We start from the raw sequence: 24784 nt of genomic DNA, 5'->3' as shown, positions 1-24784 counted from the left end.
GAACTTATCCGTGCGATCAAATCGCCAAAATAACCTCAATAACAATGAATCAAACCTCAAAATCAAGAATTTTTTTCTCAAACTTCATCAAGTATCAAATTTAGCAATTTAGGTCCGAATCATGTCAAACGACGTCCGTTTTCAACCAAACTTTACAGAAATGACTTAAACCATATGTAAGACCTGTACCAGGCGCCAGAACCAAAATACGGGCCAGATACCATCTCTTTCTAATCAAACTTCATTTCAAAGTTCCTTAAAAATTTTCAAAAAATAATTTCCTTTAAAAATTCATTTCTCGGGCTCGGGACCTCGGAATTCGATTCCGGGCATACGCCCAAGTCCCATATTTTCCTATGGACCCTCTGAGACCGTCAAATCATGGATCCGGGTGCGTTTACCCAAAATGTTGACCGAAATCAAATTTATTCATTTTACAGTCAAAACTTATCATTTTCACTAAATTTCATATTTAAGCTTTTCGTCTACGCGCCCGGACTACGCACGTAAATCTAGGTGACTCTAAATGAGGTTTTCAAGGCCTCAAAACACGAAAGTTTTATTTTAAAACAAGTGATGACCTTTTGAGGCACCTGAAATAAATTGATTTAAGAGCTAGGATGTCATCCCCAATCCAAGGATGACATTCCTGAGAATTTTACGGGCATAATTTCCAATAAATAAGCATTACTTTTCAGTGAAAGGGGGAGAACCATTCTTGTGCAGAGAATACCAACTTTAATTAGCATTGTTTTTGTTTTAAAAGTTATTTCTTTTATTGTAGGAATAGTATTTTTTTTTTTATCTTTTTTTCATAATGGAGTAATTTTCTTTGGTTGGGATACTAGATGAAGCAATAAAAGTGTTATAATAATTATCTTAATGTTATTACCTTCTTATGTTGAGATTTTCTCTTTATCATCTTTATACACCAAGGTATTTGATATTGATTATATTTACTATTCGATATAAGATATAATTATATACACTTACCAAAATCTTTATCTTGTTATTTCGTTTATTATTCGGGAGAAGAGAAAGATTTAAACAAGTTTATTGATTTAATAAAGGCTAATCGAAAGAGTTTTTTTTTTCCACTTGGTGCACTCAACTAAGATAATTCTTGTTTGAAGCCACTACTTCAATTAGTTATTTACACTAATCGAAAAGGTGTTATTAGTCAATTATTATTTAGTGTCACTAACTATCAATAAATTGATAACACTAAGTGCGAGCGGTACTATTTATATACTATTGTTATGTGGAGTGATTGTCTTAGAAAGTAAGTGGCCATTCTTTAAACAAGGTCTATGTTTAATTGTTAATCAATTAACTACATTAATCGAAAGAGGTGTTATTAATTGGATGCTTGTATGTGATTTGGTTGAATTAGAAATAAGCGATCATTTTATTAAAACAGAGAAATATTATAATACTTTTATCTTGCTGAATCGCAATATCCCAACCCTTATTTTTTTAGTATAAAATTATAAACATTTATTGCTTTTATTTTACTATATTTTTAAGAACAACCCACTTTACCAATTTGATTCTCTCAAATAGTGACAAAGACAATACAAATTTATAGTCTAGGTGGTTCTAATATCTGTAGAACGATATCTTAAACATTACTATAATTTAACAGAGTACGAGCAGAAAAATCATATACGTCCAAAGCTCGTCAATTCAATAACTTTAATTATAAGCTTGACTATTGCCTATGCACATCCTTATATCTCTCTCATAACAGTCTTGCTTCATTAAAAAATGGAATAATTTCACATAAATACAACTCACAAACCTGACTTGCAACATAATAGCCTAGATACCACTTTGCAAATCTATAGCCCAAAAATATTAGGCTAATTCCCGAAAGACAACTTATTTCACACAATCAACTACGGTTATTGCTCTCTCTTTATACAAGCAGTTGTTTTCATTCTCTTGATTTCCTTTGATTATTAAACATTTGATAAAAAAAATGCAAATCAGCCACAAGGCAACTCAAAAATCCTAAATAATACATATTATCTAAAGGCAACAAATTCAAACACTTTTATGTGCAGTTGCTGAAGCAATCCAGGATAAAAGAAAAATAAAAACTTGGTAAATGAATTGTAGAATCCCTCCAACGCTCATACAACACATACACGAAAAAGAAGAATAGAAGGAAGTGTCAACCTTCCGTAGAGGCCTCTTAGACACTACCAATGTATATACATCCTTATAAACTGAAAAATATATAATTATACAATATTATACACAAATATACACATTTATACACAATTATACAATATTGTATAACTTGTATAAACACGTATAATAATGTATAAAAGGTGTTTGTATATCCATATACATAATTATACACTAGTATACAATATTGATACAAACTGCTACATAATTATGACTTTTATCCAAACCCAATTTCAGATTCGAGACTTCAAGGTCATAATAATAATGACCAGAACTTCAAACTTCAAAATCTTCCAAAATTAGTGGTTATTTTTTGGTGCAAATCAAGTTTGACAGCTATTTATTTTCAGATCTGTGTGTATTTTCATTTTTCTTTCAAAAATCTTCAATATTCTTCTGCTTGCTACCATGGACGATGGAGTAGGAGCCCCAGCCTTCTTCGAGCTATTGATGGCAGAACTGTGTAGGGGTAGAGGAGGGCGAATAGCGGGGGCTAGGTTAAGAGAGGATGAGGGATCTATGTGGGTTAGAAAGAAAGAAGTGAGAGGCGGTGTGAGATAATTTGGTGTGCTAGGAATGAAGAAAGAAGAAAATAATAAAAACCCTAAAAGTGTGTCTTTAATAATAGGCTAAAGGCTAATTTTTTTTTTCAAGTTATGTACAACATGAGCTAAATAGGGTAAGAGCTTCAAATTTGGCCATGTTCGTTTAGGCTGTTAGGCCAAGTAATAAGGGCCGTAATTGTGTCTTAAAAAATCAATAATTAGAGTAGTAAGAATACTGAGGATAGATTTGAAAATAAAACAATTATTTTCTTAAAACATTGAATATTTTGCAAATTCAATTTGGTAAAAGGACTAACATTTGAGATTGAAGAGAGTACGATACTTCAACCACAACTAATTTGATTTGAATTGGGGTTCTCCACCAAGTAATAAAAGCATGCACTACTATTATTTTGGACATAGCCAATGGCTGAGGACCATGGGTCAGAGCTCAAAGTCCGTATGCAAATTCAACTAAATTCGATAACTTTTGCTCAAATATCGTATTTGTGTTTAAAAAAATTCATTATATATATATTAAATTTAGAATCCAATATTAGCACTTGAAGTCGTCGTTCTAAAATTCAGAACATAAAAAATTGAAATCTTAGCTCCACTGCAACTAAGGACAATATCTAAACCTTGAAATTAACAAAGTCCAAAACAAAAACAGAATTTAGCTCTAAGCCATGTGCTGTTAATTAAGTTGATTATAACTAAAATGCGACAATAAATAATTAAACTTCGACAATAAGAGTAATATTATGCAATAGATAACTTCCTTTTCTGGCAAGTGTATTCTTTCCCATAGACCTTAACACCATTATCCTTTAATTCAACAATTGAAAAAAACTTCTCAATAAAATTAATGTATTGGTAAAAACACTATTAAATAAATAGAAATTAGCGACAGACAAATTATGTAGCTAAACAATAAAATTCGTTGCTAATAATAGTGGCAGATTATCAAATATTCTATTATCTACGAGCGATTTAGCGACAGATTAACGAAGAAATAACTCTATCGGTAGCCAGAGAACCAAGAATTGAGCTGTGAACTTCTGGGTGAAATTTGATTGAGCATTGTAAGAAATGAACTCGAATTTCCCTCCATTAATGGCGTATCATCACCATTTTCATATTCATTTTTCGCCATTTTTATGTCATTTTCGAAAAATTCATCAAAATTGGAACCTACTCTTAAAGTTCCTATACTTGAATTTTGCTCGAAATAATTCATTGATGAAGCTGGCAATATTGAAGTTGAACCTGTTGTTTCCTCAATAGAATCCTCCTTGTCCATTTCCATTATTGTACTTGAACTGTTTTTCTTGTAAATCCGACATAATACCCAATCATCAAGCTAAACAAAATAAATAAATAAAACATCATGAAATTATATTAATATAAGCCAAGACAAAAAAAAAATTAATTATTGAGACTTTAGGTATCGAGAAACTAGGGCAGAGCTACAACCATCAATGGATTAACAGTTAAACATCTTTCGTGAAAAATTATACTGTGTATATAAGTTTGTTGTCCAAGGTTCTATGGTGTAGTGGTTAGCACTTTGGACTTTGAATCCAACGACCCGGGTTCAAATCCCGGTAGGACCTTCATTATATTTGTGCCCCTTCCCTTTTTCCTTCCTGAGCCGATGGTTTATCGGAAATAGTCTATTTACCTTCTTAAAGGCAATAGTAAGGTCTACGTACACTCTACTTTCAACTTAATAGTCTATGCTTTTTCATTTTCTTTTCTCTCTTTTATTTGGTTTTGAAATGAGAAAGTTACCTTACCCTTAAAGAGCATTTCTTGGTTAGAGAAGAATTGTTATCAACAAGGCGATATTCATGCATGACCCAATTTGATTTGATTCCTTTAGGAGGCTTTCCCCTATAGAAAACAAGTGTCTTTTTCACACCAATCTTTTTAGTACCGCCGCATGTATATATTGGCTTGTCTATTCCAGTAGCCTTCCAATAACCTGAAGTCGCCGCCCTATTAGGCCTCGTCCCGTTCGGATACTTTCTATCTCTCGGACTGAAAAAATACCATTCTTGTTCCCCAAAATTCGCCTTACCTATAAAAATAATCAAAAACTTACATATGACCAGATACGGAGTTGAAAAAAGAAAAAAACTTTTAAATGGCTACAAAAATATATGCACTTATTTTTCCAAAAAGATTGAAAAGGTAAGAAGTTCACATAAAATAAAACAGAAAGAAAGTAATAATTACTCGGTAATTCCCATGGATCGAATTTGTAAAGATCAACTTCAGCTATGATTTTGACCGGCAAAGGAGCGGAAGCTACCTTTTTCTTGAGGTAGTGAACCACGAGCTCCTCGTCGGTCGGGTGGAACCGGAACCCCGGTGGAAGTTGAAGGTGGCTCGAACCGGACATCAAACCGGTGCTCTCCATCGAATCGTTCAATTTTTTTCATACAATATTTACTCCAAATTTGGTAATTTTTTGGAAAAGTTGAATCTTACATAGAGAAATAATGAACAAAATTGACATTAGTAGAATGAACTATATGGCATATGAGGAAGAATATATACTAGGGATGGGCCTGGGGAACTAACTTCTTACTTCCACCAATCGTAATGCGACATGTCGCATATCGATGACAAATCGAATTAGGCCACGACAGCTGGAAGTGATGTTTGTATGGAACAAATATACAACAGAAAATGGAACTAACACCAACATGCTTTCGATGTCATGTTTTATATTTCTTAAAATAATGTAACAGACGAAATCCCATTTCGTGACCTTCCCCAAAAAACTTCCAACAAATTGTTTGCACACTGCCCATCTGCCTTACCTCTTTCTCCATTAAATCAAGGAATCGTCTTTATTATTTAATTTTTATATATATTTTTTTCAAAATTGTGGTAGGGGGAGAAGGCGGGTGTTTGGCCGTTGTCAACCCCAACGCAACATTTATTGGTTTGTCATTTGCATTATTTATACCCAATTTTGGGATTACAATTGAAGTTATATCCATTTCGCAAACAGAATTTGCAAGCCTACCTACTTTCGGTCAACTTCAAACTTATTGGGTTTCACTAGTAGAAATTCGGTAAAATCCGACTGAGCCCTACCGACCAACATTGGTCGGTCAACCAAAGCGACCAAAAAACCGTCCAAGGCGGACGGAAACTACCACAAAAATATTTTACATTTTTTTCTAAATTACATACCGACCGAAATCGGTCGGTATATTGGTCAAACATTTGAATGCAATGATCAAACTTGCTTAGTCAAAGAACTTTTTTGATTATCGACCAACATCGATCGGTTAGGTGGACCCACATTTTTAAATATTAATAATTATATTATTATTTAAAATATTTTTATAAAATTTATAGTTGAAGTTACCGATCAACTTTGGTCGGTAGCTGTAATTTCTGGAAAATAACCAACCAACTTCGGTCGGTTCATAGGTCAAACATGGTCAAACATGGTAAAACTTTTAAATCACATTAAAATTTGTAATTTACTATCTAAATAATTTAAATATAATCCATTAACACTTTATTTTGAAATACAAATAATGAATGTACTAACATATACTATAACAAGCTATACATAGTTAAACTAGTACAATGAAATGTGTTTGTGTGTGTGTGTGTGTCTATATATATATATATATAGCCGCATCTAAGAGCGCGAAGTGCTAGGGCTACAGGGTCATATTTTTTTGGGGATAGACTTGTGAAGAAGCAATAATCTAATTAGCATATATAATTGATCATCATCAAATATATCTATTTATAAATTGATTCATCGACTTATAACTTACTTAGATGCATCAATGAATATTAAAAATAAAATGTCTCGACCTATATCGATTAATCTATATCATGCGTTATTAGTTATGAATGAATGAAATATAGAATAATACTAAACTTCTTTGACATGTATATATGTATCACAAATTAAATAAATGAAAGAAACTATTAGCATTAAGTAAACGAATTAATATAACAATCGACTAAATATATTCAATATAGAATAATATTAGTTTACCAATTCATCGATTGATCAAGTTTTCGTGCGTAGTAATTTATGTGATTGATCATCAATTACAATATAATGTATGTGTGTGTGTGTGTTAGTGTGTGAAATGACTCATACACTTAATTATAACTTAGAAAATTAACTTAGATAGATGAACACAAAAGGTAAACGTCTTGACCGATATTTATTAATTAGGTGATTTGTAATTAGTTATAAAACGGATAAATATATAAAACGAAATGTGGAATTCGAATAAAATAAATGTCTTATATATATATATATACCTTTATTTGTTTATTATGATTGATTAATTATATATATGTGTGACTAAATCATATGCTTATAGTCTATTAAAAGAAATTAGTTAATATAAGTATTTATAAAGATTATACTTATAGCTTATAATTATTTGTTAGTAAATATATATGTGAATAAAATATATGCTTATAGTTTATAATTATGTGATGACCCGACATGTCATCTCTTGTTTTAGAAATCTAAACTGTGTCTCGAGGCTTGAAAACCTCTTTTTGTCTTACCTCGATTTGCACGCGCAGTCCGGACGTATATTCGGAAAGCTTTTATGTGAAATTTGAGGAAAATGCTAATTTTGCCTTTAAAATTTAAGTTGACTTCGATCAATATTTTAGGTAAACGGACTCGGACCCGTGATTTGACGGTCCCGGAGGGTCCGTAGAAAAATATGGGATTTGAGCATGTGCCCGAAAACGAATTCTTAGGTCCCAACCTCGAGAAAAGAATTTTTAAAGAAAATTGTTTGCTAGAAAATGTAAAGGCTTTTAGAAGTGAATTGACGCGATTTTTTGATGGTATCGGGCCCACATCTTGGTTTCGGAGTCCGATACAAGTTTAAAATAATAATTTGGTTGGATCTGTGGAATTTGGTAAGAATCGGAGTTCGTTTGCTATAAAGCAGACATATAGTTGAGAAAACAGGAATTTCAATGTTCTTGAGTGATTTCATGAATTTGAGGTTTAATTCATAGTTATTGATGTTATTTTGATGATTTTATCGCACGAGCAAGTCCGTATGATATTTTTGGACTTGCGTGCATGTTTGGCTTGGAGCCCCGAGGGATCAGGTGAGTTTTTATAGGCCGCGAAGTGTATTTGGACTTAGGAAAATTGTTGAAGTATTGCAAGTCTGGTGTTGGCCTCTGATCTCGCAATTGCGAGATCAGGGATCGCAATTGCGAAGTCTGATAGCTTGGGAATTGCGAGGGGCTGATCGCAATTGCGAAGTAATCCCTGGCTAGCATTGCTCGCATTTGCGAGCATTTCTTCGCAAATGCGAAACCTTCAGAAAATCCCAGTAGTAGCAAATGCGACATTCCCTTTGCAATTGCGGAGATGGCAGGAATCCTCAGGAGTCTCAAATGTGACGAATACTTCGCGAATTCGAAGATAGCAGACTTTTGAAGGGTTAGTAATTGCGAACCCCTGGTCGCAATTGCGACATCCGAACCTGATAAGTGAGATTTCAGACGGGACTCTTCTTTATTTTTACAACTTTTCAAACTCTAAAATAACATTGGGTGATTTTTCGAGGGCACAAACTCTTCCAAATCATTAGTAAGTCATTTCTAACTTATTTCTTTCAATCTAATCCTTTTTTTTTTTTACATGATTTCATTTCAAAATTAAGAGGTTTTCATTGGAAATTGGGTGATTTTGGGTAGAACTTAGGATCTTCAAATTTTGGTGATTTTGACCTCGATTTAAGGTCTGATTTCAAAACAAATTATATATTTGAGTTCGTGGGTGAATGGATGCTCGAATTTTGGTTCGAACCTCGGGTTTTGACCAAGCGGGCCCGGGGTGGATTTTGAATTTTTGGAAAAATCATTAGAAAACCTATTTTCATGCATTAGAATTGATCTATTTAGCATTTATTGATATCATTAAGTAAATTATGACTAGATACAAGCAAATTGGAGGTGGAATCGAGAGGTAAAGCGGTAGTTGAGGCTTGATTGTGTTCGTTGAATTGAGGTAAATATTTGGTCTAATCCTATCTTGAGGGAATATGAGTTGTGGTCTTATTTGCTATGTGTTAAGTGTTGAGTATGATATATAGGTATGGTGACGAGTATCTATACATTGGTGTCAAGCATGCTCGTGAGTCTTATATTATGATTGTTATGACTCTGTTATGTATTGTCCATACTTGATATGATGATTTTAAATGTTGAACAAGGCTTATGAAAGTATTCTTGGTAATTGACCATTATGGAGCATTGGCTCAAGTTGAGACTTAGGTTGTGAAATGATTATGGAAACGAGATGAGATATATTGTTGATTCCCTTGTCGGGATGTAATTGTTTATGATATTGTTTCCCTTGATGGGATGTTATGGTTTATGATATTGTTTTCCTTGTCGGGATGTTAATGCTTATGATATTATCTATCTTGCCGGGATATTGTTGTTATATTATTGTTCCCTTGCCGGGATTCTTTTGTGATTGATATTGATTTGTACATGGGGATGGGGTTGCACGCCGCAACATTATTATATGGGGTCGGGTTGTACACCGCAACAAGGAGTAATAAGGGAGGATAGGTGGGGTCGGGTTGCACGCCGCAACATCATTACATGATTTGGGATCGAGTTGCATGCCGCAACAGTATTATATGATTGGGATCGGGTTGCACGACGCAACAGTATTATATGATTGAGATTGGATTGCGCGCCACAACAAGAAAGAATAAAAGAGAATATTGAGTCGTTACTGTTTTCCTTATTCTCGCTGACATGAAATTATGGTGTTCTTTATGTTTCTTTACTGAAATTATGCATGTCCCCCTTCCCATCTTTAACTGCTAGTTTATGTTATCATTATTTGCCGTATATGATTTAACTGTACATGTTTATTTGGTAGTCTTGTCCTAGCATCGTCACTACTTCGCCGAGGTTAAGCTTGGCACTTACCAGCACATGAGGTCAGTTGTGCTGATACTACACTCTGCACTATGTGCAGATCCCGGTATTGGAGCTTTTGGACCATAGCGAGGTTGATGCCTTCAGTCCAGCGGAGTCCCGAATTAGTCCTGCATATGTTCGTAGGCCTTGGCATCCCCTTCTATCCTTTCCATTCTGTTTTTATTTATTTCAGAGACAGACTTGTATTTTTTCTATTTAGACCACTGTTTGTAGTATTCATAGATGATCCGTGACATTGTGACATCAGTTCTGAGTGGAGTTGTATTTTGGATTTTGTACTAGTATTTAATTAGTTAAATTGTTGAATTTCGTCTTCCACACCTTTTATTCTGTTGTTGATCAGATGTTAACTTGTGAAATTGTTAAAAGATAAGGAAAAAGGTTAATAAAATTTGTAATTGTCGGCTTGCCTAGATTTCACTAGTAGGCGCCATCACGACTCCCGAGGGTGAAAAAATTGGGTCGTGACAAATTATTTTTTAAATTTTAATTTTGTTTTATGAAATAATAACACAAAAAATTAATTTAGGTTGTTTTTAAGATAACCGACCGAAGTAGGTCAGTTAACTGTGGTCAAACACAGCCAACATTCATTTAAGTGTACTGAACAACTTTACTGATAGAATCGGTCAGTACCATTAATTTTAGATCTGAAATACAGGGTTTCCCCCTCATTTCTCTTCCCAAAATTTTCTAACTCTCACTTTCTTCTCCCTCACACCCACAGCACCCGATCCGCCACTGCTTTTCTTCTCCCTTACACACATTCCATTTCCCACTCCTCCGTGCTGTAACGATCCGACTGGTCATTTTGCTTTCTAGAATTCTGTTCCCTTAAATAAGACTTTCGTACTTGCTTTTACTTATTTATGACTTGCGGGGATGGTTGATTTGAGATTTGGAAGAGTTCGGGATGAAATCGGAACACTTGGTTTCTTAAGTTGACTTAAAAGGGCTAAGTTTGACTTTGGTCAACATTTTGAGTGAACAACCTCGGAATTGGGATTTGATGATTCTAATAGGCTCGTATGATGATTTCGGACTTGGGCGGATTTTGGATCGGGTTTTTGGATGGCCCGGGAGCGTTTTGGCGCCAAATAGTGAAAGTTGGTTCTTGAAGGTTTTGGAAGTTCTTTAAATTTGGTTTGTAATAGGTTTTGGTGATATCGAGGTCCAAATAGAATTCAGAGACAGGAAATAGTTTCGTAATATTATTTAAAACTTGCACGCAAAATATAGTGTCATTCCGAGTAGTATAAGTATGTTTCGACACATTGGAAGTAAATTGAAGAACTTGAAGCTCATAATTTGATTCAATTGGTTTTGGGGTGTGATTCTTAGTTTTAATGTTGTTCCGGGCATTCTGAGAGTTTGAGCGAGTTCGTCTTATAATTTCAGACTTGTGGGTATATTCGGGCGGGGCCTCGTGGGCCCCGAGTGTTGATCGGACGAGGCTCGAACCAAGTTGGGAGCTTGAAGCAACAACTGAAGCTCCCTAGATCTATCATAATCGCACCGGGGACTGGCCATGCAGGTGGGGGCTCGCAGGTGTGAGCCACGAGCCGCAGAAGTGAGAAATTAAGGGTAGCCCCGTAACCGTAGATGCGGAAGCTTGGGCGCACCCGCGGTCACTGTGGTCGTAGGTTTGGCTAGGCTCGCAGAAGCGGCCCCTTCTATCAGCAGATGCGGAGACTGGCCAGGTGAGGGGAATGCGCTTCTACGATGGTTTTTCTGCAAGTGCGAGACCGCAGATGCGGCCAAGGCAGCGCGGGTGCGAAAATCGATGGGTAGTGAGGACTTATTTAATATGAACTTAGGCCATTTTTATCATATTTTCTTCCACTCTTGGGCGATTTGAGAGATTTTAAGGAGGGGATTTCAACTTAGCTTCGTAAGGAAAGTAATTTCTACTTAATATGAGTTTAATACATAGATTATGTATTGATTTCAACATGAAAATTGGTAAAAATCATGGGTTTAGATGAAAAACCTAGGGTTTAATTAAAATGAGATTTTACCACAAAAATGATTATGCAACTCAGTGAAAATCATATATTTATGTTCCTAAGGTTATGGGTAACAACTTTATTCGAAAATTTCTAGAATCCCGGCATGTAGGCCCGGGGGTGAATTTTAGGAATCTTGTATTTTGGGTTGGGTAATCACTTTAATAGTGGGGATATGAACTTTTGAGCATAGATTGATTAATTTATGTAATATTTGACTTGTTTCGAGTCGTTTGTCATCGAATTTGGAGGTTTGAGCACCTTTTGAATAGGGAAGTAGGCTTTGAGACGAGGTAAGTCTCCTTTCTAACTTTGTAAGAGGAAATTTACCCCATATGTGAATTAAATAAATGTGTGTACCTATTTGTGGGGGCTACATACGTACTAGGTGATGAGAGTCCGTACATAGCTACTATTAAGCTATTGTCCGGGTAGTTTAGGACCCGTATCATACTTTATTTGAAATATTTGTGCCCTTACTTGCTAATTTAATTACTTAAGTCGTGTTGGAATTTGATAAAAGAAATGTAAAAGGTTAAATTCACTTACTTGAAGATTTAATAGAATACTTGACTGTAAATGTGAAATTTGTATTTCTTTAAACAAATTGCTATTTGTGGATGGGGCCGAACGCCTCGGTAGTAAATACATGCATCTATGGTTTGTGTTGTTCGACCCTTGGCAGTGCAAAGTTAAATATTATGTTGGATCGGGCCGTACGATCTCGACATGATTGTGCATGATAAATCTTTGAAACTAATCATATTTGATACTGCTTTATTGCCTTGAGATATAAACTATTCTCTTTGTGTTTCAATGTTATTCATGTATACCATGCTTAGTATAAAATTTTTATATGTCATTATTAACCCTAATAAGTGTCAAAGTCGACCCATCACTATTTCTTCGAGGTTAGACTGGATACTTAAGGGTACATGTTGTTTATGTACTCATACTACACTTTTGTACTTAATTTGTATAGGATCTGAAGCGAGTGCATCTGGTTACCAGTCCGACGCGCATATTTGAGCCCCGCTTTGAGAAAACACGGTGAGCTGCCCTTCCAAGTCGTATTACAGCAGCCAAAGTTTTCCTTTTGTTATATTATCTGTCTATTTCATTTCAGACAGTAGACTAGTATTCTTTTATATATTCTACTAGAATGCACATACACTTGTGACACCAGGTCTTGGCACACACTAGTAGACTTATGATTTTGGATTGTATCTCTACAGTTATGATTTCATTTAGTTATTTCCGCTTTGACTGTTTTAAAAATCAGTTATTTATTTAAATTCTTTAAATGTGAGGAAAGTTAGCTATTTGAATAATTTAATAAAAATGGAAATCACTACATAGTTCACTGTTGGCTTGCCTAGCAACGGTGCTAGGCGCCATCACGGCCTAAACTAGAATTGGGTCGTGACAACATGGTATCAAAGCACTAGGTTCATGTAGGTCTCATAAGTTATGGGCAAACCTAGTAGAGTCTTACGGATCGGTGCAGAGATGTCCGTACTTATCTTCGAGAGGCTATAGGGTGTTAGAAAACTACTCTTTATTTATATCCTATCATGCAGTTGATGGTATACTAAGTAATTTCTCTCATTCTCTCACAGACGGTGAGGATGCATACGACGGACGTTCCAAACCTGAGAGGAGCTCCTCCCCCTATTGCTAGAGGCCGAGGCAGAGGCCGGGGGAGGGCACCAGCTCGAGGTAGGGGATGAAGGCATCCCAGAGCTGCCTCAGTAGCATCACAAGCGGATCCAGTAAAGGACCCCATCATCGAGGAACAGGGCGAGATGCTCGCAGCTGAGCCAGCCCCGGTAGATGTCATGCCAATACCGTGCTTTCAGAAGGCCATGGGCCGTATGTTGCGGTTCATGGACACTATGACTTAGGCTGGTCTATTTCCAACGGACCCAGACATATCTCAGGCGAGAGGTAGAGCACAGACCCCTACTGCCCAAGCTCCAGAGCATGCAACTATCGTATATCAGACCCCCGGTGCGCTACCTGTAGGCGAAGCTCAGCCACTTGCAGCAGTTGTACCTGAGCCTAGACTATCTGCAGACGGCGGTCCGTAGAAGCTATTGAACAGATGGACTAAGGCGACACCCTCCTGTCTTCGGAGGTGAGCGACATGAGGATCCCTAGGACTTCATTGATCGGTGCAGGGATAGACTGCACAACATGAGGATATTGGAGTCTCATGGGGTGGATTTCCCTATTTTCCAATTGGAGGGCAAGGCCCGCAGGTGGTGGCAGTCTTATCTTCTCGGCAGGCTAGTGGGTTCTCCTCCCACGACTTGGGGATAGTTTACGCAGCTTTTCTTGGATAGGTATATTCCACCCTCCGAGAGGAAGGAGTTGCGGTATCAGTTTGAGCAGCTCGAGCAGGGCCAGATATCAGTGACTGATTATCATGCAAGATTTTCTAAGTTGTCTTGCCATGCACTTATGATATTTCCTACTGACATAGAGAGAGTGTGGAGGTTTGTTGCGGGGTCTCTCTGGTATTAGGGATAATATGGCTTGGGAGGTTGAGATGGAGACTTCTTATCAGCTGGTAGTGGAGATTGCTTGGAGGATTGAGGTCTACCGTCAGAGGGGTAGAGAGTAGATGTAGCAGGACAAAAGGACCCATTTCTCTGGAGAGTTTAGAGGTGCCCCGGCTATGGGCAGAGGTCAGTTTGGAAGTTGTCAGCCTAGCAGGCCCCCATATTCAGCACCACCACCTCCTTGAGTTATTCCAGCACGACTCTATTTCAGTGTCATGCCAGAGAGTTATTACCGCCCACCAGCCATCTAGGGTTCTTTCAATGGGTACCTAGGCCACAAGGGTTCTTCCAGCTCCTATTTCAGTGCCATGCTAGAGAGTTCATATCACCCACTAGCTATTTAGTCTTTTTCCAGTGCGTATTCAGGCCATCAAGGTTAGACTTCAGGGCAACAGATCACCACACCGAGAGGTTGTTTTGAGTGCGAAGATCTCATTCATATGCAGAGATTTTGCCCAGGCTTCGGGGCAAGACAGTGCAGCAGGGCCAGCAACCCATGATTCCAGCACCAGTTGTCCGGCTACCCATAGGCGGAGGGCAGGAAGGTAGGGGTCGTCCTGGAGATGGGTCTAGGTAGGGGGAGTTCAGCCAGCTAATGTTCAATGAGGCTAGCCAGTCAGCGCTCCAACCAGGTTCTATGTCTTTCTGGCTAGACCATATACAGTGGCCTCAGATACCATGATCATAGGTGTTATTTCTGTCTGCAGTAGGGATGCTTCGATGTTATTTGATCCAAGATCTACCTATTCATATGTATCATCTCTGTTTGCTCATTTTCTGGATGTTTCTCATGAGTCTTTGGGTACTTCTGTCTATATGTCCGCTCCAGTGGGTGATTCTATGGTTGTGGATCGGATCTATCAGTCATGTATGGTCACCTTTTGTGGTTACGAGACTAGAACGGACCTTCTGTTACTTGATATGACCGACTTTGAGGTCATCCTGGGCATGGACTAGTTATCCCCATATCATGCAATTCTTGATTGCCATGCCAAGGCTGTTACCTTAGCAATTCCTGAGTTACCTAGATTGGAGTGAAAGGGTTCGTTTGTCATTATATCTAGTCAGGTTATATCTTTTCTGAAGGCTCGACATATGGTCGAGAAGGGTTGTTTGGCTTATCTAGTCTATGTTCGGGATACCACCGCAGAGTCTCCGATGATTGATTCAGTGCCAGTAGTCCGGGTGTTCGCCGATGTGTTTCCTTCTAACCTTCCAGGCATGCCACCAGATTGTGATATTGATTTTTGTATTGATTTGGCTCCAGGTACCCAACCTATATATATCCCACTGTACTGTATGGCTCCGAAGGAATTGAAAGAGTTGAAGGAGTAGCTCGAGGACTTGTTTGCAAAAGGGTTTGTCTGACCAAGTGTATCCCATTGGGGTGCACCAGTGTTATTTGTAAAGAAGAAAGATGGGAATATGTGGATGTGCATTGATTATCACCATTGAACAAAGTTACCATCAAGAACAAGTACCCGTTGCCACGTATTGATGATTTGTTTGACCAGTTGCCAGGTACTAGGGTGTTCTCTAAGATCGACTTGAGATCAGGGTATCATTAGTTAGAGATTGGGGACTCGGATGTTCCGAAGACTGCCTTCCGCATTAGATATAGCCATTATGAGTTTCCGGTGATATCCTTCAGCTTGACTAATGCCCCATCGGTGTTTATGGATTTGATGAACATTGTGTTCGGGCCTTATATTGATTTGTTTGTAATTGTCTTCATTGCTGACATTTTGATCTACTCACGTAGCCTAGGGGAGCACAAACAGCATTTTGATTCTGACTTTGCTAGAACAACGAGGGTATTTCATAGGTGCTCCCCATCAGAATGCTTACAAACATCTCAAGGGTTTTTGTGGATACCTGTTGGGGGAGAAAGCAAACCAATGTGTCCGAGGATGCACTTTGGTTGAGATTATTCCCTTTCTCACTTAAAGGGAAGGCTTTGGACTGGCTTGAAAGGCTTCCCAACCATTTCATCACAACTTGGGATGAGTTGGCGGATAAATTCATTGCAAAGTTTTTTGCCGAGACATATGGCAGCTATGAGGGATGAGATATTAGCTTTCAAGTAGGAGCCCAACGAACCATTACATGAGATATGGGAGAGATACCGAACCATGGTAAAGGAATGTCCCAACATCAGTGCATAGTGAACCAACTTGTCGGGGGTAATTTCATGAAGCTGCCTTATGATGAGGCTTGTGACATTCTTGATGAGATGGCTGACACGTCCTCCGCTTGTAAAAGTAGAGCCAATGTGCCATAGGGTGACCCTACAGTCACTTACTTGCACAAAGATCTCCATGATCATGGGCCGGCAATAGCAGAGCTAACAATAACAATGAACCAGCTAGCAAAGACACCGTTACAGCAGGTTCAAAAAGAGTGGTGCTTCAGACATTGTGAGAATAAAAGCTATATGCTAAGTTCTCCAAGTGTGAGTTTTGTCTAGAGCCTGTGGCATTCTTGAGGCATGTTGTATCAAGAGAGGGTATTAAGGTGGATCCCAAAAAGAATGAGGCAGTTCATAGTTGGCCTCGTTCCACTTCAGCGACTGAGATCAGAAGTTTCTTGGAGTTAGTAGGTTATTATCGCCGGTTTGTGGAGGTATTTCATCCATTGCAGCATCTTTGACTAGATTGACCCAGAAGGATGCTCCGTTCTGTTGGTCCGATGATTGTGAGGCGAGCTTTCAGAAGCTCAAGACAACTTTGACTACAACACTGGTTCTAGTGTTTCCTTCTGGTTCAGGGATGTATACGGTTTATTGCGATGCTTCACAATTCGGTTTGGGATGTGTACTGATGTAGGAGGGGCGGGTTATTGCATATGCTTCACGTCAACTAAAGATTCATGAGAACAACTACTCTGTGCACAATCTAGAGTTAGCCGCTATTGTTCATTCTCTTAAGATCTGGAGGCATTATTTTTATGGGGTGTCATGTGAGGTTTACATTGATCATCGCAACTTACAACATTTGTTCAAGCAAAGGGATCTCTATTTGAGGCAATGTAGATGGCTTGAGTTATTGAAGGATTGTGACATCACCATTCTTTATCATCCGGGTAAGGAAAATGTAGTCGTGGATGCCTTAAGCCGAAAGGCAGAGAGTATGGGTGGCTTGGCATTCATTTCAGTAGAGGAGAGGCCACTACCTTTGGACATTCAGTCCTTGGCTAACAAACTTGTGAGGCTAGAAATTTCAGAGCCCAGCCGAGTTCTCGCATGTGTTGTTGCTCAGTCTTCACTATTGGAACATATCAAGGCTCGACGGTTTGATGATCCGCACTTGGCAGTTCTTAGGGACACAGTACTACAGGGCGGTGTCAAGGAGATTTCTATGGGCGAGGATGGTGTTCTGCAACTCCAGGGTCTTCTATATGTTCCTAATGTTGATGGCTTAAGAGGAAAGATTCTAGAGGAGGCACACAATTCTCGGCATTCCATTCATCCAGGTACTATGAAGATGTATAGTGACATGAGGTAGCATTATTAGCGGTGGCGGATGAAGAAAGACATAGTTGAGTATGTAGCTAGGTGCCTAAATTGCCAGCAGGTTAAGTATGAGCACCAGAGGCCAGGTGGCCTATTCTAGTAGATGAATATACCGGAGTGGAAATAGGAGCACATAACTATGAACTTCGTAGTTGGTTTGCTGTGGATGTTGCGGAAGTTTAATGTAGTTTGGGGCATTGTCGGGTTGACCAAGTCGGCACACTTCATTCCGGTTGTGGCTACATATACTTCAGAGAGGTTGGCCTAGATTTATATTCGGTTGCATGGTGTGCATGTTTCCATCATATAAGATAGAGGCCCTCAATTTACTTCACATTTCTGGAGAGCCGTACAGACTGAGTTGGGGACCTATGTAGAGCTCAGCACAGCATTTCATCCACAGACCGACGGGCAGTTAGAGCGGACAACTCAGATCCTGGAGGACATCCTCAGAGCATGTGTGATTGACTTTGGAAGGCAGTGGGATCGATTCTTACCTTTGTCTGAGTTTGCTTACAACAACAACTATCAGTCCAGCATCGAGATGGCTCCATTTGAGGCTCTATATGTTCAGCGATGTCGTTCTCCCATTGGGTGGTTTGATCCCGCCAAGGCTAAGTTTTATGGCACTAATTTGGGTAAAAGATGTCTTGGAAAATGTAATGTTGATTCAGGAAAAAATTCGCACAGTACAGTCCAGATAGAACAGTTACGCGGATCATAAGACGCGTGATATATCATTTATGGTAGGTGAGAAGGTTCTCTTGAAAGTCTCGCCGATGAAGGGTATTATGAAATTCGGGAAGAAGTGCAAGCTGAGCCCCAAGTTTATAGGCCCATTTGAGGTATTGAGGCGAGTTGGGAGGTTTCTTATGAGCTTGCTCTACCTCCCAGCCTATCAGGAGTTCATCCAATTTTTCATGTGTCTATGCTCCAGAGGTACCACGCCGACTTGTCATATGTGCTAGACTTCATCACTATACAATTAGATGAGAGCCTGGGTTATGAGGAGGATCTAGTTGCCATTGTTGCTAGACAGGATCTCTAGTTGAGGTCCAAGAGGATTTCTGCGGTAAAGGTTCAGTAGAGGGGCCAACCAGTCGAGGAGGCGACCTGGGAGTCCAAGGAGTACATGCAAAGCAGATATCTAAACCAACTCGAGGACGAATATTTCTTTAAGAGGTGGAGAATGTAACGACCCGACAGGTGATAACTAGGGATTTTGATACATTTTATACTCCTTTTGCTTATGTTTTGATTAGAAATTTGTACAAAATAGTCCCAGAAGGCTCACAAGTTGTGCTTGATTGCAGGTTTGATCAGCAAAGTGACAAGATGTCAAAGATCAGATAAAAAGGAGTGAAACTTGCACAAGTACCAAGACAAGACAAAACTTAGGCAAAACAGGCCCAATGCGGCCGCACACCATTCTGTGCGGTCCGCACAAGTGAGGTTCAGAAAGGTTGATTTCCAGGCCAACAGGCAATGCAGCCGCATGAGATTTAATGCGGTCCACATTGGAGTCACTGCGGCCGCACTCAATTTAGTGTGGTCCGTAGAACCAAGGATCAGTGAAGTGCCAGTTTGGAGATTAAAGCCAATGCGGTCCGCGCTCTAGTTCATGTGGACCGCACTAGAAGCCACCACGGCCGCACTCGATTCTGTGCAGTCCGCATTGACCGAGTTCAGTGAGTTGTATTTTCAAGTTCAGAGCTCTAGTGCTGCCGCACATGATTTTGTGCGGTCCGCACTAGCCCCGCAGGGGTATTTTTATCCAGATTTTTTAGCTTAGTATAAATAGCTTATTTTCCCATTTTTAGGTCATGAGATAGATTTTGTGCTGAGCTGCACTCGTGACTTCGATAGTTTTGGCTATTTTGAGCAATTTTAGCTTCATTTCAACATTGAATCTTCTATTTTATCTTAGCAATTAATAAATATGAGTTTTTCTTCATCTATTTCTTTGTTTTCTTCTGTAATTATGAGTAGCTAGACCCATAAGCTAGGGTTGTGGCTCCACCCTAGAGTGTGTAATTGATGGGTCTTGTGTTTTGATGCTTGATTGTCTATGGGTGTTTGATATTTGGACTAATTTCATGTGTTAATTGCTGAATTAGTGGTTGCAAACACTAGTTTGTGTTTAGTTGACTTTGGCTCTTCTTGAGAAAGAGAGCCTAAGTCTCTGAAATTGATCCAATAAGGAGTTGGGGCATACTCAAGAGATTGATAGCCCCAATTAAAGGGTTAAACCTAGAGATAGTAATACCTGACTTGAACCTTGATTGCTTGTGCAAATTTGCATTCCCAATTGGTCTTGAGAAAGTCAATTCGGGCAAAATCACTCGAACCACCGAGAGGTGTAGAGTTGGTAAAATCGTGCAACGATTTTATCATACTCCCCAAATATGTCAATCATGCCTTAGACTCAAGTACTCATCAATTGACCACCTAGGCTAAAGTCACTACCCTAGTGCCTTTTTAACTATTTGAACAACTCGCAATAGTTTACTCTTAGCTTCTTCTAATTTAATTTAGCATTGTAGTTTGATAAAATTAAAAGTAAACCAAAAACCAAAAAAATGTTTAGAAGTGTGATTTGGAACACATACATAACTCTCAATTAGATAGAAACTCAACTCCAACTTCTAGCTCCATGTGGAAATCAATCCCGACCTTAATCGGGTAAAAGATGCTTTGACCCTCTCTCGCTACTCAATAATAGTGCTGGATTGGCCTCGATCAACTTTTTGGCGCCGTTGCCGGGGAGCTAATGATTTTGGCTATCTATCTAACTAGTTTTGTGTATTGTTCTTCTTTTTTACTAATTTGTGTGTGTCACAACTTCAGGTACCAAATGGCAGCAAACAACGCCAATGACCCTCGTGGAAATGTGATTGCGGGGGAGGAGGTAGATGACGTCGGAGATAATGAGGTGCCTCTGGTACCTCAAGGACAACGCAGAGGACGCCAGGCCAAAGCTAATGCAAATGACAATATTCCAGACCCTCCTCTACTACCACCAAGAGTGGCTCCTAGAGTGCTCGAACCAAGGATATGCAAGTGCTATCGTCCCACCCCGAATCCGGGCGGGCAATTTTCAAATAACCAATGTGATGTTGACCTTACTAGAGTAGCGTGGGTATTTCAGGGGCGCTGCAAATCAAAATGCTTACAAACATCTCAAGGGGTTCGTGGATACATGTTGGGGGAGTAAGCAAACTAACGTGTCAAGGATGCTCTCCGGTTGAGAATCTTCCCATTTTCACTTAGAGGGAAAGCACATGATTGGCTTGAGCGACTTTCCAACCATTCCATCACTACTTGGGATGAGTTGGCAGATAAGTTCATTGTAAAAATTTTCTCACCAGGGAATATGGCTACATTGAGAGATGAGATCTTGACGTTCAAGCAAGAGCCCACGGAACCTTTGCATGAGATTTGGGAGCATTATAGAACAATGGTGAAGGAATGACCCAACAATGATATGACCGAGGCGATGATCCAACAGACTTTCTACTGGGGTATTAACACCACAAACCAATGCACAGTGAACCAACTTGCTTGGGGAAACTTCATGAAACTGTCTTATGATGAAGCTTGCGACATTCTTGACAAGATGGCTGACACTTCTTCCGCTTGGCAAAGTAGAGCCAATGTGCCCCAGGGTGACCCCATAGTTATTCATTTGCACAAGGAATTACATGATCATAGGCAGGCTATAGCTGAGTTGACAACTACAATGAACCAACTAGCAAAGGCATAGTTGCAACAAGTTCAAAATAATCGCCAAGTGAATGCCATGGAGGGTGTTAACATGTTTGTCAACAAAAGAAGACAAAGAGGTCAATAGAACCAAGGGAATTCTGAGCAATTTTACAATGATTGTGGTGAAATTCAAAATGATGGTTATGATGAACAAAGTGAAGAGGTGCAATGCGTGAATAATTATCAAGGCCAAAAAGGCAATTCTTCCAACCAACAACAATGGAGACCCCAAGGCAATTGGGGAAATCAACAACAAGGCAATGGTAATTGGGGGAACAACAACCAAAACAACAACTGGGGCAATCAGAACAACAATAAAAAAACCAAGGAGATTGGAATAGTAATAACAACAATTAGGGTAGTAATATGGAACAATGGAAACCAGGGACAAGTCTTTCAAAGGCCCCCAATGTACCAACAACTGAACAATCCACCCCCATTTCCATCTCAAGATCCTAGTTCTTCTGGAAATGATATGATTAGAATTGAAATGATGTTCGAATAGATGATGAAGAAGAATGCAGACTCTAATGCTCAGTTGGCTTCCCACAATACTTCTATCAGAAACTTAGAGGTGCAGTTAGGCCAAATCTCACAGTCTTTAAATACTCGCCCTAAGGGTGCTCTACCAAGTGATACAGTAGTGAATCCGAAGGGTGGAAACAATCATGTTATGGCGGTAACAACAAGAAGTGAGAGAGGCGGTGATATGCATGCCTCCAAACAAAAGAAAATTGTGGATGATGATATTGAGTTGCAAGAAGATGAAGTTCCTTTGGTGGTTGAAAATGTGATTGATGAAAATGTGAATGAAGAAGTGAGCATTGACATTCAAGATGTCGAGGTGGAAACTCAAAATGATGTGAACCCGTCTAGGGAACACATAATAGACATGCCGGAGCTGGTTGTTCCTAAAGCCAAGGCTCCTTTGCCAAGGCCACCTCTGCCTTATCCTCAAAGGCTCGCGAAGCAGAAAAATGAAAATCAGTTTAAAAAGTTCATTGACATGATGAAGAGCTTATCCATCAATGTGCCTTTGGTGGAGGCTCTTGAACAAATGCCGGGCTATGCAAAATTTATGAAGGACTTGGTAATAAAGAAGCAGTTTATGGATTGTGAAACTATAAAGATGACTCACCAAGTTAGTGCAATAGTGCATTCAATGGCCCCGAAGCTTGAATATCCCGATGCTTTCACCATTCCTTGCACCATTGGGAATGCGGATTTTGCCAAGGCTATATGTGACTTGGGGGATAGTATCAATTTGATGCCCTACTCAGTTTTCAAAACTTTGGGTATTGGGCAACCGAGATCGACTTCCATGAGATTATAAATGGCATATAGAACGATGAAGAGACCATTGGGTATTATCGATGATGTGCTTGTACGGGTGGACAAATTCATCTTGCCAGCTGACTTTGTGATCTTGGATTGTGAGGTAGATTATGAAGTTCCTATCATTTTAGAGAGACCTTTCCTTGCTACGGGGAAGGCCTTAGTTGATGTGGAAGCAGGGGAACTCACCTTCCGGGTGGGTGACGAGAAAGTGGTCTTTCATGTGTGCAAATCAATGAAGTAGCCCAATAGTACCGAGGTGTGCTCTTTTGTGGACCTCATCACAGCAGTAATAATTGATGACACCAGTGCAATGATCAATGTGGAGGACCCATTGGAGGTCATATTATTGAATCTTGATGTCAATGAGGATGCAAGCCGAGTGGAGTGCATGAATGTTTTACATGGAATTGGCTCTTACTCTTATGAGCCTAGGAAATCATCTTTGGACCTCGAGAATAGAAAGACTCTACCAACAAAACCTTCAATTGAGGAGCCTCCGGTGTTGGAGTTGAAACCACTGCCTCCACACTTCAAGTATGAGTTCTTAGGCTCAAATACTACTTTGCCAGTTATTCTTTCCTCTTGTCTTACTAATATGCAGGTTGATGCCACATTGGCAGTGCTTCAAAAGTGGAAAAAGGCAATTGGATGGACTTTAGCTGATATTCAGGGAATAAGCCTCGCATTTTGTATGCACAAGATTATGCTGCAAGATTATGCAAAGCCCTCCTTGGAGCATCAAAGGAGGTTGAACGAGGCAATGCAAGAAGTTGTGAAAAAGGAGGTGATCAAGTGATTCAATGCCGGGGTTGTGTACCCCATCTCTGATAGCTCGTGGACCTCACTAGTGCAATGTGTACCGAAGAAAGGTGGCATGACCGTGGTTGCAAATTCACAAAATGAGTTGATTCCTACCAGAACCATCACCAGTTGGAGGGTATGCATGGATTACCGCAAGTTGAATAAAGTGACCCGCAAGGATCACTTTCCGTTGCCTTTTCTTGATCAGATGTTAGACTGACTCGTTGGGCGTGCCTTCTACTATTTCTTGGGTGGGTATTCTGGGTACAACCAAATCTTGATTGCTTCAGAAGATCAGGAGAAGACCATATTCACTTGTCCATATGGCACCTTTGCCTTTTCTAGGATGCCTTTTAGGTTGTTTAATGCACCATCTATATTTTAGCGGAGTATGATGGCCATTTTCATTGATATGGTGGAAGACATTTTGGAGGTATTCATGGATGAATTTAGTGTTGTGGGGGACTCATTTGATGAATGCTTGAAGAATCTTGATAGAGTTTTGGCCCGTTGTGAAGAAATTAATCTTGTTCTCAATTGGGAGAAATGCCACTTTATGGTGGAAGAGGGCATAGTTCTTGGGCATAAAATTTCAAAGCATGGTATTGAGGTAGACAAAGCAAAAATTGATGTGATTTCAAGGCTCCCTCCCCTACACTTGTCAAGGGAGTCCGAAGTTTTCTTGGGCATGCGGGGTTCTACCAGAGATTTATCAAAGACTTTTCGAAGGTAGTGAATCCCTTGTACAAGTTGTTGGAAAAAGATGCTAAGTTCGTGTTTGATGAAAAATATATGCAAGCCTTTGAACTTCTCAAGCATAAGCTGACCACCACTCCTATCATTACCGCACCTAATTGGGGCTTACCCTTTGAGCTCATGTGTGATGCGAGCGATGTTGCGGTTGGGGCGGTTTTGGGTCAAAGAGTGAACAAAATGTTTCATCCGGTGTACTATGCGAGTAAGACAATGAATAATGCTCAAGTGAACTATACGGTGACCGAGAAAGAACTTTTAGCTATTGTGTTCGTAATGGAAAAATTCCGGCCGTATCTTATGGGTGCTAAGGTT

At 39.2% G+C, this 24784-nt stretch overlaps 1 protein-coding gene and 1 non-coding gene across 3 annotated transcripts; one reads left to right on the top strand and one right to left on the bottom strand.

The window, feature by feature from the left end:
- Positions 1 to 3580: 3580 nt before the first annotated feature.
- On the bottom strand, positions 3581 to 5290 carry LOC107808475 (NAC transcription factor 25). Of its 2 annotated transcripts, none has more exons than XM_016633007.2 (3): positions 4980 to 5290; positions 4538 to 4821; positions 3581 to 4101 (listed from the first exon to the last, which is right to left on the bottom strand). In XM_016633007.2, the coding sequence occupies exons 1-3, from the start codon at positions 5161 to 5163 to the stop codon at positions 3760 to 3762; spliced, it is 810 nt and encodes a 269-aa protein (XP_016488493.1). In that variant the 5' UTR covers positions 5164 to 5290; the 3' UTR covers positions 3581 to 3759. The 2 variants fall into 2 exon arrangements, with proteins under 2 accessions (XP_016488493.1, XP_075098575.1); XM_075242474.1 differs by having other exon boundaries at positions 5056 to 5208.
- Positions 4283 to 4354, top strand: TRNAQ-UUG (transfer RNA glutamine (anticodon UUG)). The gene has a single exon. It is a non-coding gene; the product is annotated as a tRNA-Gln (tRNA).
- Positions 5291 to 24784: the final 19494 nt, after the last annotated feature.

The sequence above is a fragment of the Nicotiana tabacum genome, chromosome 21, assembly GCF_000715075.1.
Source record: "Nicotiana tabacum cultivar K326 chromosome 21, ASM71507v2, whole genome shotgun sequence".
NCBI lineage: Eukaryota > Viridiplantae > Streptophyta > Magnoliopsida > Solanales > Solanaceae > Nicotiana > Nicotiana tabacum.
The sequence above is the reverse complement of the archived record's forward strand: the minus strand, read 5'-3'. Positions and strand labels throughout refer to the sequence as shown.

What these genes read in the sequence shown, in the direction of transcription:
- LOC107808475 (XM_016633007.2), bottom strand. Translation starts at nt 5,163, where the DNA reads ATGGAGAGCACCGGTTTGATGTCCGGTTCGAGCCACCTTCAACTTCCA. An exon ending in CGATCCATGGGAATTACCGA is followed by an intron (nt 4,822 to 4,979) that starts GTAATTATTACT and finishes TTATTTTTATAG; the next exon opens with GTAAGGCGAATTTTGGGGAA. An exon ending in CCAAGAAATGCTCTTTAAGG is followed by an intron (nt 4,102 to 4,537) that starts GTAAGGTAACTT and finishes TATTTTGTTTAG; the next exon opens with CTTGATGATTGGGTATTATG.